Source organism: Solanum stenotomum, chromosome 1 (assembly GCF_019186545.1).
Source record: "Solanum stenotomum isolate F172 chromosome 1, ASM1918654v1, whole genome shotgun sequence".
NCBI classification, from domain to species: Eukaryota; Viridiplantae; Streptophyta; class Magnoliopsida; order Solanales; family Solanaceae; genus Solanum; species Solanum stenotomum.
This window is the reverse complement of record NC_064282.1, coordinates 74,996,222-75,008,703: the sequence shown is the minus strand read 5'-3', so window position 1 is coordinate 75,008,703 and position 12,482 is coordinate 74,996,222. Positions and strand designations below refer to the sequence as shown.

The window sequence follows — 12,482 nt, the reverse complement described above, 5'->3', positions numbered from 1 at the left end:
TTTGTTGGCTAAATATGGGGTAAAACACAAGGTTGCTACAACGTATCATCCCCAGACTAGTGGGTAGGTAGAAGTGTCTAATAGAGAAGTGAAGCAAATCCTCCAAAAGACTGTGAATGTCAAAAGAAAAGATTGGGCTGGTAAATTAGAAGATGCTTGTGGGCATATTGGACTGCATACAAGACACTGATAGGGACTTTTCCTTATCGAATAGTGTTTGGAAAAGCGTGTCACATCCCAGCTGAATTGGAGCATAAGGCATGCTGGCGATTAAAAGGTTGAATCTGGATGCTGAGTTAGTTGGAAAGAAGAGGATAACACAGCTGCATGAGTTAGAAGAGTTCAGGCTTCACGCCTATGAGAATGCTAATTTGTACAAAGAAAAGACCAAGAGGTGGTGTGACAAGCATATTGTGTCACACACCTTTGATCCTGATCAATTAAAGTTGTTGTTTTACTCACGATTGAAGTTATTCCCCGAAAAGCTTCGATCTAAATGGAGTGGTCTTTTTGAAGTTGTGAGGATGACCCAACATGGTGCAGTAGAGCAAAGGAACAAGGACAAGAGCTCTACTTTCCTTGTGAATGGACAACGGGTCAAGCACTATTTTGAAAATGATGTTGATCGTGAGCTTGAAGCCCTCAAATTGATTGATGAGTGAGTCACGAGATTAGTCGTGCCACGATGTTAAATCAGGCGTTGCACGGAGGCAACCTGTGATCCCTGTAATAGTTAGGATTTTTATTCTTTTGTTTTGTTATTTCGATTCATAAGAATTAGTTAAAAAATGATATATTCAGAAAAGTAAAAAAATATTAGTCATGCCACAACCAAAACTAAGCCATTGGATAGGAGGCAATCGTATTTTTACATATGAGTTTTGAGCTTAAAATGTGCAGGAAACAGGAATTTTGACCCAAGGCAACTCCGTGAAGGAGCCATGTCACATAGCGTGTTGAAAATTTTACCTCGTTTGGAATTAATTTTCTAGGGTAAGACAGAACGGTCCGTGAAGTAAGCGCGTCGTAGAGGGAGGTGAAAAATTTTGATTTGACGATAAGTTATGTTTACGTCAAAAAGAAGGCAGCTCCGTGAAGGAGCCGCATTGCGGAGCGTGTTGCAAATTTTTGCCTCGCCTGGAATTAATTTTAATTTTCCTGGGCGAGGCAGAGGGGTCTGTGACCACCCCTCGTCATACCCCAGGTAAGACAGTTTTTTATTTTCATTAATGAAAATGGGTTTTACCCGTTTTCACAATAAAATGACCAGACCCAGCCCTCCTTTTAACCCCAATTTCACCGAAAATCCCCATTATTCCCCCCATTTTCACAGCGATTTTCTTCCCTCCCATTTGCTCATCTCGATTGTTCATGCTTACATCCAGACGCGGAGTCAAAGCATCGATTCTCCCTCCCTTCAACTCGTCTTCATCACTCTCACGTATGAACTTGTGCTCGAAATTCCTATAAACTGTTCATGTGGGTGCACTATTAGTATAGGTGTGGTTTGTTATTGTGTGGAAGTGGGAGGTATGACTGATTGTTGTTGTTACTCTCGTTGGGCCTTCGAAGTCTTGAGTAGACGACCCCTTTAGTCAACATTATGTGTTTTTTTGTGAATGAATGTGTGGGACTGAATGGGTTGTGTTGAACTTGTGTAGTTGGTGAATGAGGTCTATTCAATTGAATGGTGTGGTTTATGCAATGTTGTCTATGGGTATGTTGAAATCTTGTGGAGCAATAGTTTTTGTTTGTTGTATGTGATTTGGGTGAATTGGTGTTTAATGCGATACGCTTGGTTCAAAGATTGGAGAAATTTTGTATTGGTGGGCAGTCCATGTGTAGTGAGTATAGTACGTGTGTATGAATTTCTGTATATGAATTCTTGAATAACACGAATGGTATTTGCTTGAATGAAATCGATTGCTTCATGTATGTTGTGTGGGATGTTGAAGTTGGAGTATAAAGTCTCTTTGATCATGATTGAATGGTGACTAGGTCTGAATTGTTGCATAAGTTGTTTGTTGTGAATTCTTGAGTAGCACCGATAAGTGTATCCAACATTTGGAATGGGTAGTTGTTGGTGTTTGTTTTGGTTTACTTGTGTATGCCTTTAGGAAGTCTGAGTACCTAGGCAAGAGGCTGGAATGAACTAAGTGTGGGGTTGTGTGTGCACACCACCCATATTTTTATCAATGATATGTAGTCATTTGTGTTGTTTTGTTTATGCTTGCAGGTAATCATGTCGAGGTCACAAAGCCTGGTAAGAGAGTTACCACATCGAGCCATAGGAAACGTGTATGGAGTAGGAATGTCCCACCTGCACTTGCAGTCCCTAGAGGCCAAACGAGGCAGTTTTGAGTAAAAGTTGTAACCAAGGAAGGAAAGGCATGGTACAAAAAGCACACTGAGGCATTATATTTCTCTGACGTTTGTATTGACAGGGATATGAGCTTAGTGTGGGAGTTCCCCGAGATACTTAAGTGAAAGAGGGAGTTGCGTATGGATTTCATCTTTGCCAAGCTGGAAGAGTGCAACTTGCACATGGTCCGAGAATTCTATTCCAATTGGGCAACGGATGCTAGATCCCATTTTGTGACTGTGCGGGGAGTTAATGTGCCTATCACTCCCGCGGGTATGAATCACATATTGGGTACACCAAAGGACAAGGATCCACTAGGGCTGACAGGGTTAAACATACGCCCTCCATATCGGGCAATTAGACATACTCTATGCGGCCCACAGTCCATGGCGCAATAGTGGGAAGAGATATCACCAATCTCTTCCCTATGCTCACATGCTTAGGGAGACACGCGTCTGGCTAAAGGTTGTCGTGAACTGCTTGATACCGAAATATGATTTGACACCTTATGGACCAATACAATCCCTTCCTTCACTAGAAAATGACATTTTTCCCAGTTTAGGATGAGATTAGTTTCGTTGCATCAAGCTAGAACCCTGTCCAAATTCTCCACACACCTGTCAAAAGACTCCCGATCTTAGGCATATTTATATACCTAGAAATCTAATAATACCCGTATTTAAGCTAAGTTTGAATTCAATATGTGTTTGTTTAAAGTCTTATCGAGTCTTTTGGTTGTATATAAGCTAACCAACATGATTAGTTGTGTAAGTGAGCTTAAAGGGAGAAACGAGCACTAACATGGACATTGGGGAACACAAAATATCCGAGTCGAAAAGAAGCAAGGAAGAAAAAAGGAAGAGATGAATTCCAAGGCATAGTCGTATCCTCTCCGCGTCATGGAGAGGAATTATACTTTGGCTCGTGAAATAAAGTTCCATGCAGAGTACTCTATTTCTTCTCCGCATAGCGGTGAGGGATTCTTAAATTAATTCGCGAGATTTGAATTTAGGCAGAGTGGTCCGTGTAGCTGCCACATCGCGGAGAAGAGAAAAGATCTCAGATGGAAATTTGGGAATCCCTCCGCGTCGCACCCCTAGGTTCCAAATTTGGTCATTTCAACTTTAGTATAAATAGGTTAATACTTTATTTATTAAAACAGTCTTTTTCTAGGTTTTGAAGAACGACGACTTGGAGAGCTATTTCATTATTTTTTAGGGTTCTTTCCTATACTCTTTCACTTTCGATCTTTCTATGATACTTATACATTGTTTGATCGAATCTAAGATTATGAGTAGCTAAATACCCTAGTTCTAGGGTTGTGGCTACAAGATGATTGTAATTTATTATGTTTTCATGGGTTGATGTCAATTATCATATGAATCTTTCTAATGTTCTTGTTTTTCATATTTCGTGCTTGATCACCACTGAAATAAACACATTGTCTGCATTGAACTCTAGAGATGAAAAAGAGAATAGAACGTGGAGCATAATGAGCATTATTAAATTTCAATAATGAAGGTTAATTTGAATCTAGGATTTGGATATACCTAGAAACCATGCTTGGTCACTATACAGGAAGAAATTGTAATGCTCGGTACTTGGTCCAATCTATCCCCGCTAAACTATGTACTTAGGTTGTCGTTTATCATAGGCAATTAGAGGTCGGGAGACCATAAACATGCATTTAACCCTGTGATCATTGGTTCGATAGTTGATTAATACTCATTTAGATAATATAAATTGCATGAATCCTGATAAGAGCTGCAGCCCTGGACTTTACCCAATCATTGTTTTAAACCTTTGAAATTGAATCGCGTTTCTTTAATTTTGTTTAACTTTTAGATTATAAAATAAATCATTCTTGAAATCTTGATATCACTTGTGCTCAGCTGAAAATATTGGAACAATCGAGTTTCTAATTGTAAGTCCATATGGGTACGATACCCGGCTCTTTATAAGAATCATTTTAATACTTGAACAACCACGTGCACATGCGTGTGCGATTTGGGCGCAACAACTCCCAAATATTGAGAAGTCAACCATTAATATCTCCACCAAATCTTCAACCATATCATGAAAGATAGCCATCATGTATCTTTGGAAGGTGGTTGGAGCATTGCATAGCCCAAACGACATTCACTTGAAAGCATATGTCCCACACAGACAAGTGAATGTAGTTTTCTCCAGGTCCTCTGGTGCAATCACAATTTGGTTGTATCATGAATATCCATCTAGGAAACAATAATATTCTTGCCCAGCTAACCTGTCTAACATCTGATCAATAAAAGGAATCGGGTAGTGATCCTTTCTGGTGGCCTCATTCAATTTCATGTAATCCATGCATATTCGCCAACTTGTCACTGTCCTAGTTGGAATCAGCTCATTCTTATCATTGGCGATCACTATCATGCCTCCCTTTTTAGGCACACACTCAACCGGGCTAACCCATTTGATGTCTGAAATCGGGTATACAATACCCGCATCAAACCATTTAATCACCTCCTTACGCACCATATCTTTCATCACTAGGTTTAGTCTGCGCTGAGGTTGTACACTTGACTTGTGGCCCTCCTCCATAAATATCATGTGGATGCATAAAGCTGGGATGATGCCATGTATGTCAGCCATTTGCCAGCCTATCACCTTTTTCCTCTTCCTAAATATTTTCAGAGAGGCCTCAACCTGCACTTCAGACAAAGCAGAAGAAAGGATTACAGGTAAAGATTCAATGACACCTAAGACTGAATACCTGAGATGAGGGGGCCAAGCCTTAAACTCCAACATTGGTGCTTCCTCAATTGATGGTTAGGGAGGTGGTCTCAAGACTCTTTTTAATGGCTCCACAAACTTGTGAAGCATACTTACATTCGGGAAATCTAGAACGTTAGCCAACTTCTGGGCTTCAGTGTCTCCCACAATGTCTTGCCCAGTTAATACTTTCACTAAAGGCTATCGGGCTTCACCATATTTAGTTGCCATTTCCTCATCAATGACTGTAATTGCTAACAGCTTCTCATATATTGCAGGCAACTTCATTGCCTTGTACACATCAAATACCTCTACCTTGTCATGAGCCCTCATTGTCAGTCTACCAGCCGCCACATCAATTAACGCACCCCTGGTTGCTAAGAATGGGCGTCCCAAATAAATGGGACCTCTAGGTCAGGCTCAAAAAACAAGATGACAAAGTTTATGGGGAAAATCAGAGTTCCAACTTGGACTAAGACATCCTCAATAATGCCATATAGCCTTGCTACCGAATGGTCGGCTAACTAGAACATAATGGTTGTGGACTTGGGCCTTCCTAGTCCCAACTTGAGAAACATGGACGTAGGGATCGAGTTGATACTTGCGCCGAAATCACACAACCCTCTTTCCTTAATGCACTTACCAATTTTTATTTGCACAGAAAACTCCCTGGATCTTTTAACTTAGTTGGGAGCCTATTCTTGATCCTAGAACTACACTCCTCAGTGAATGCCACTTTTGCATACAGCCAATCTACTCTTGTTGGCTACCACATCTTTCACATATTTGGCATACTTAGGAATGCCCTACAAAACATCAATCAAATGCAAGTTAACATGTACTTGTTTAAGTAATTCAATAAACTTCCTCTTTCTACTTTTTGAATTTTTATGGGAATGGAGGAGGTGGTTTTGCTTTTGGTTCCTCATTCACCCTTTGCTCACTTGGTTCCGCTTTATCTACATGTATTCATTTTTGTTCAACAGCCTTTGCCTTTGGAGTTAACTCCTCCAATGGATGACCACTACGAGTACTCACAACATTTACATGTTTAGGGTTTGGATCAGTATTTCCAGGCAAACCCCTTTGTGGTCGAGAATTTGGGCATTAGCAAACTGCCCAAACTGCTTCTCTAAATTCTGAGTTGCAAATTGATTGTTTCGGACATCTGCTCCCAATTTAGCTTGGTCAGCCATGATTTGTTTTAGCATGTCCTCCACACTCATAACACCTTGCTTGGAAGCCTGCTGATTACCATGACCTTGTTGGTTTCCATGGCTTTGCTGGTTTTACTATTGTCCACTACCTTGTGGCCTGTATTGGTTTTGTCCTTGGTGTTGGTTTTGATTACCACCCCATGAAAAGTTTGGGTGATTACACCAGCTTGGGTTGTAGGTATTGCCATAGTTGTGGTGATTTCCTCCTCACTGAGCATTACCTACAAATGAACAGATTCAGGATTTGCTTCGCATACCTCAGCAGTGTGATCTCCACCTCCACATACTTCACACCATGTTGGTGGTTTTTGCACCATATTAACTTGAGCTTGCTGGTGTCCTAGCGACATGTTGCTGAAGAGTGTGGTCATTATATTCTACATTGCTGAAATTTGTGCAGTTAAGGCTGTCACTGCATCCATTTCCAACACTCCAGGACTCTTTTGTACGACCAGTTTAGCTCCTCCTCCATTCCACTCGGGATTACCTTGTGAAATTCTATTAAGCAATGTGAACAACTCAGCATACGTCTTCTCTAAAGCTTGTCCACCTGCAGCAGAATCAAGTAAAATTTGTGTGTTTGGTTCCAACCCTTCAATAAAGGTATGGACCAACACTTCGTTAGCTTGATGATGATGTCGACAACTTAACAATAGGGACTTAAACCTGTCCCAAATTTGGTACATGTTTTCTCCTCTTTTATGTCGGAAGCTTAATATGTCACTTCTCAGATTGGATGTTTTCCCCGATGCAAAAAAACCTTTATCAAGAACTTCCGTGCAAGTTCATCCCAAGATGTTATGGAATTTGTTGGCTCAGAGTTCAGCCATCTTTTTTGTTCCCGTAGAAGAGAAAAAGGGAATAAGGTGAGCCTCACATAATCAGAGTTCACTCCGATTGGGGTGTACGTGTCACTGATCTCGAGGAAATTCTCAATATGCATTTGTGGGTCCTCATGAGATAGACCAGTGAACTATCCATTTGTGTGCAATATTTGAACCATGCTCTGCATCAATTCAAACCTCCCACCAGCTGTAGGTTTCCGAATACTTGAGGTAACATTGGTGGTCTGTGGGATCGCCACATCTCTTAGTTTCATTTATGCCATCACTACAAGTGTGGCTTGATCCTCCCTTTCTTCTGAAGTTTCTATTTCACTAGCGACAAGTGGAACAAGATATGTGTCTTCTTTGCCTTTTCCGGTAATGAACAAATCTCTCTGGTTCAGCTAGAGGCTCTACCGAGTCCTGGTCGTCTTCCAATGTGAAAACCTGACACAACCTGCGAAATGAAAAGCCAAAATCAAGTTGTCAACACTTGTACAATAATTTAGAAACTCAAAAATTAGATATCTGCCGATTTTAAGGTCCCCGGCAGCGGTGCCAAAAATATGTTGTGTCCAAAAGCACATGCAAGTGCACGTGGTCACTCAAGTAGTACAGCGACTCTGTCGAGCCAGATTATCGAACCCAAAGGAGTTCAAATCAACAAATAATAACTTTATTGCATCTAAAATAAGTTTACTTATGCGACAGACAATTTCAGGAATTTGTTTATATCTACTAAGTTGAACAATCTCAAAAATTAATTACTACAATTAAACAGTTTGAAACAAGGGAATTTTGCAATTTGGGAAATTATTCTAGGGTTGTAGCATAAACCGATTTCAAGCATAATGATAACTCATCCTAGCATTCGACAGGTTATCCTCATTATTGACTCACAAGGTTAATTTTACGATCATGATCTCCCGACCTCTAATCGTGTACCACCAATAACAGCCTAACTACATCGTAGAGTGGGGATAAACATGAACCAATGGCAGAGCATTAAGCTATCAGCTTTTATATTAATGAAACGTGGCATATAGGTATAAGCCTATCATATATACGAAACACTCTAAGCTTTACCCTAGAATGAACACGCTTCTCACATTCTTTGGTTTATCCCACTATTCATCTTCCGAGTTCAAGAGCGGATAATGAGTTTATTTTAATGTTGATCGGTCATTAAAATAGTTAAACAAGAATGTAAGTATAAATCATAAGAAAACCCATCTCATGCTACAAACAAATATGATTACACCATTATCGTTGCTACAACCCTAGAATAAGGGAATTTAGCTACTCATAGAACAAAACATCATCCAATAATGTTTATCTATATTACTTTAAAAGCATGAACTCCTAACTTGAATATTAAATTACTATAATATCCCTAACTTAGGTTGTGACTTTTCCAATAAGTTGTGACTTTTTTCGAAAGGTTGTGATTTTTCGATGAGTTGTGACTTTTCCAAAAAGTTGTGAGTTTTTCAATAAGTTGTGACTTTTTCAAAGAGTTGTGACTTTTTCAATAAGTTGTAACTTTTCCAAAGAGTTGTGACTTTTTCAACAAGTTGTGAGTTTTCCAAAGTGTTGTGACTTCTCGGAAAGGTCAGGATTTTTTAGATAAGACACAAATTTTTTTTTGTTCATACTACCCTTTGTTGACTATAAATAGATGGACTTCCTCTCATTTTTCAATCACATTTTTTTCTAATCTTCTACTCTTCTTCTTCTTCTTCTTGCATTTTAAATGTTTTTGTATGATTTATTGTCGTTGAGTGAGTTCGAAATTTAGCATAATATGAGTTACCACTATTCTAATGAAGTAAGTCGTTCTATCCTAAGAGGGTATATTCCATAACCTCGAGTACTTGAGGAAAATAATATAATTTTTATGATATAATAATTATTTTTTTGCTTAATATATACATTAGTATGTAATGTTCCAATAAATGAAGTTAACATAATGTAGTCTAAATTCATTTTTTTTTGTTAACAATTTTCTCTTGTGATGTAGGTATATGCTTTTGAATATCTTTTTCTAATATTTAGAGAATTGTCACGATTTGTTTTTGATGCTCAAGACAAAAGAATGAGTTTATTTATCAATATTACTTATGTGATTTAGACTCTCAGGAAGTTTGCTTCAAAATAGTTATTACTATATAAACATTGTCGTTTTGTTCTACTTATTTATTATTTCTTGATATTTCAGTATTTTAGATGAAGAAAAGTTCATATGACTTCTAATAACACCAGTTGAAATTTGTATTAGTTTAAATTTTATTATTTATTTGATAGCTAATTTTATGAGATAAGTATTTTTATTAATGCAATTATATATTTATTAGTTCACCTGCTTGCATACAGTCCCCTGACAATTGTAAACACATACTTTACACCACTAATCAACTTTGTTTCTTCACCGTGAAGCATTACTTATACAACCTATTATTAGTTAACCTGCTCACATACAGTCTCGTGCCAATTTTAAACACATACTTTACATATATATGTTACTTCTAACCTTACTTTAGACGCACTTTACATCTTAATCATACCCTCTTTTATGCAACAAATCCCTGCCTAATCATGACGATTTCGACCATTTGCCACCCTCATCAATGGTACTAATACAAAATAACGCATAGAATTAACATTGTCACTCTCATCTCCCAATAGTAGTCATCAAGCTCCATCCCACATGATGACTGAAATTTAACTACCAAATACTATTTGAAGAGGCTAAATATTTACTAGGCTGCAGCGTGCAAGACTACATAGAATCGACCTTAGTAAAGATATGAACTGTATTTATACCTAAACACCTTAACAACCAATGGACTCCGCCGCATAGGTACGTTGTCTAATACATCCTAACTTTTACAGTTACCTTATTGTGATACTTCATAGCACAAACGAGAAGAAAACAATTACACGATTACATATACATAACAATTGATGATTCTTTTAACTTTATACATTAAGTTAGTTTTGAAAGAAAATGCGCCCATCATGCTGCTGAGAAAACTGGACCCTTCAAATGGCTTATGCAATGGGTCATTATTGATTTGTAGAGGCTTTGACAAGAATGTCATACATACAGAAAAAACAACAATACCCTTTCAAATTTATTCGGAAACAATTTACAATATGTCTATGTTTTTGCAATGATGATAAATAAAGCTAAAGGTCAAACGATATCAAATGTAGGAATATACCTACCACAACATGCTTTCTCACATGGCAAACTATATGTTGCACTATCTACAAGAATATCTATGTCAACAAAAAAAGTGCAGGTCATGGCTGAACAACCAGATTGATACACCGGGACATACACAAGAAAATGTTGTCTACAAGAAAGTATTAGGTGAGATTTGATTAATACCAAAATTGTAAGAAATCAAACAGGAAAATACATACACCACACATGTAGCTAATGAAAATTATATTAGAAGAATTCTTAGTTTTGGTGGAAGAGGAGACGATATGAAAAGCAACAGAGAGCTACCACAGAAGACATTACTTTTGTGTATATAAAGTTATTCAAATACAGGGTACATTGAATTTCAAATATTGAAAGGGAGCATATAGTTCATAACACGACATAACTAAGAGAAAAAAATGTTAATGCGTGCACAATTACTTACTAAAAAATTGCCTAATAACAATATAAGAATACGACGTTCGTCACTACATGCCGAACAAGCAAGAAGGCAAATAGATTGGCCATTTACTTAGTATGACGTAGTGCAATATTAAATGCATATTGATATGTTGAAAGCCTAAAATATACATAAAATATAAAATATATTGTGTGTAGGGATCTCAGGACTTAACCTACACGTGCAACACACATGCAGTGAATGTAGTAGATCATAAAAGAGTTTACCAAAATGAAGGAGTAGAAGAAAAGCCCTAGATAGTGTCAGTAAAATCACCAAATCGATGTTCTCTCATTTTCAAAAACTGGATAATGATAAAATAATACAACTGGACTATTTATAGTCTGAAATAAAACACGTGCTGAAACTTAGAAGTCTAGGTCCGCGACCTGTTCCATCGCATCAATTTGTGCACAAATGCATCCTCTTCGCAACGCACTCCTGGCGCGCACTCCACTGTTAAGCTAACTTGTTTTCCACACGCTAGCTTCAGCTCTGCAACACGGAGTTGCTCCATTGAAGTTTCTTTTCCAGTTTCTTGGGCATTCTCCTTAACAACTTCGGCTTATATTCTCCGACCTTTTGCATAGTGTCCTTTTTCGCTCCTTTTTCTTTGCTTTTCTCCCTGAAACATCTAATCATATTGGTTAGAGGAAACACAATCAATGGACTCTAAAATTTCCGTTCCAATTAGGAATTTTCTCTCAAATTTAGCTATTATATGGGATAAATTGGTTATTAGGCGCATAAATACGCCTAAGATCACTCCCGTTTTTCGAGCAAAACAAGGGTTTCATCATAATAATTATTTTAAAAAGAGTGGTTAGTGTCAATTACATTGTGGAGCTTCATTACTTGTGTCTCACTATTCTATAAAGCTAGCCTCCATATTGTTTTGTCAACAATATCTCACTAATATGAAAATTGCCCACTCCTAACCATAAGTTTATAAGTAGAAAATGTTTGTAGTATAATGTCTATAAATAGGGTTTAGTAAAATAATGTAATTTTCAATTCTACGAAAAAAATTCAAGACTTTATTTCCTAGGGTAGTACACAAGAAAAAAATCACTTGAAAAAAACCGATTCAAATTCCCTTCATCTTTTTGTTTAAATCACATAATGCTACTGCTACAAGCCAGATATAATTTAATGTGTTCTTCTCTAAAAGTCCAAAATAACTACTTAATATCTTACTATTGCAAGCATCTCTACATTAAACTACATTTTTATTTTAAAAATCTAGATACCATAAGTGAGTTAAGTAGCATTAAAAGAGTAAATGTTAAGTACTAAATTGTACATATTCTTCTTCTAAGCATCCCAATAAATATTTCAAACTCCAATAATTAAATTTATACAATGCAAAAAACCATGCTAAAAAATCTGTTGATTGGGTTGCTCAAACAAATTTTGATTTCTTCCCAACTATACGAAGTGATGTTATGAAAGTTATAATTTTTTTTACCTTTATAATAAATCTTTTAAATTTCAAGACCAAACAAATTTTAATCTATTTCCAAATATGAGGAGATATCATAGGCAATTTATTAAATATTTTACCTTTCTAATAAATGATATTATTTTTATAGCTCAAGAAATTTCTTATATCTTTTTAAACATGAAGACTTATTTTTGGGAAGTTATTAAACAATTT

General features: G+C 37.2%; 1 protein-coding gene across 1 annotated transcript; it reads left to right on the top strand.

Moving 5' to 3' along the window:
- Positions 1-260: 260 nt before the first annotated feature.
- Positions 261-662, top strand: LOC125856672 (uncharacterized). The gene has a single exon (XM_049536268.1). It carries the CDS (start codon positions 261-263, stop codon positions 660-662), a length of 402 nt encoding a protein of 133 aa, XP_049392225.1.
- The last annotated feature ends 11,820 nt before the right edge of the window (positions 663-12,482 follow it).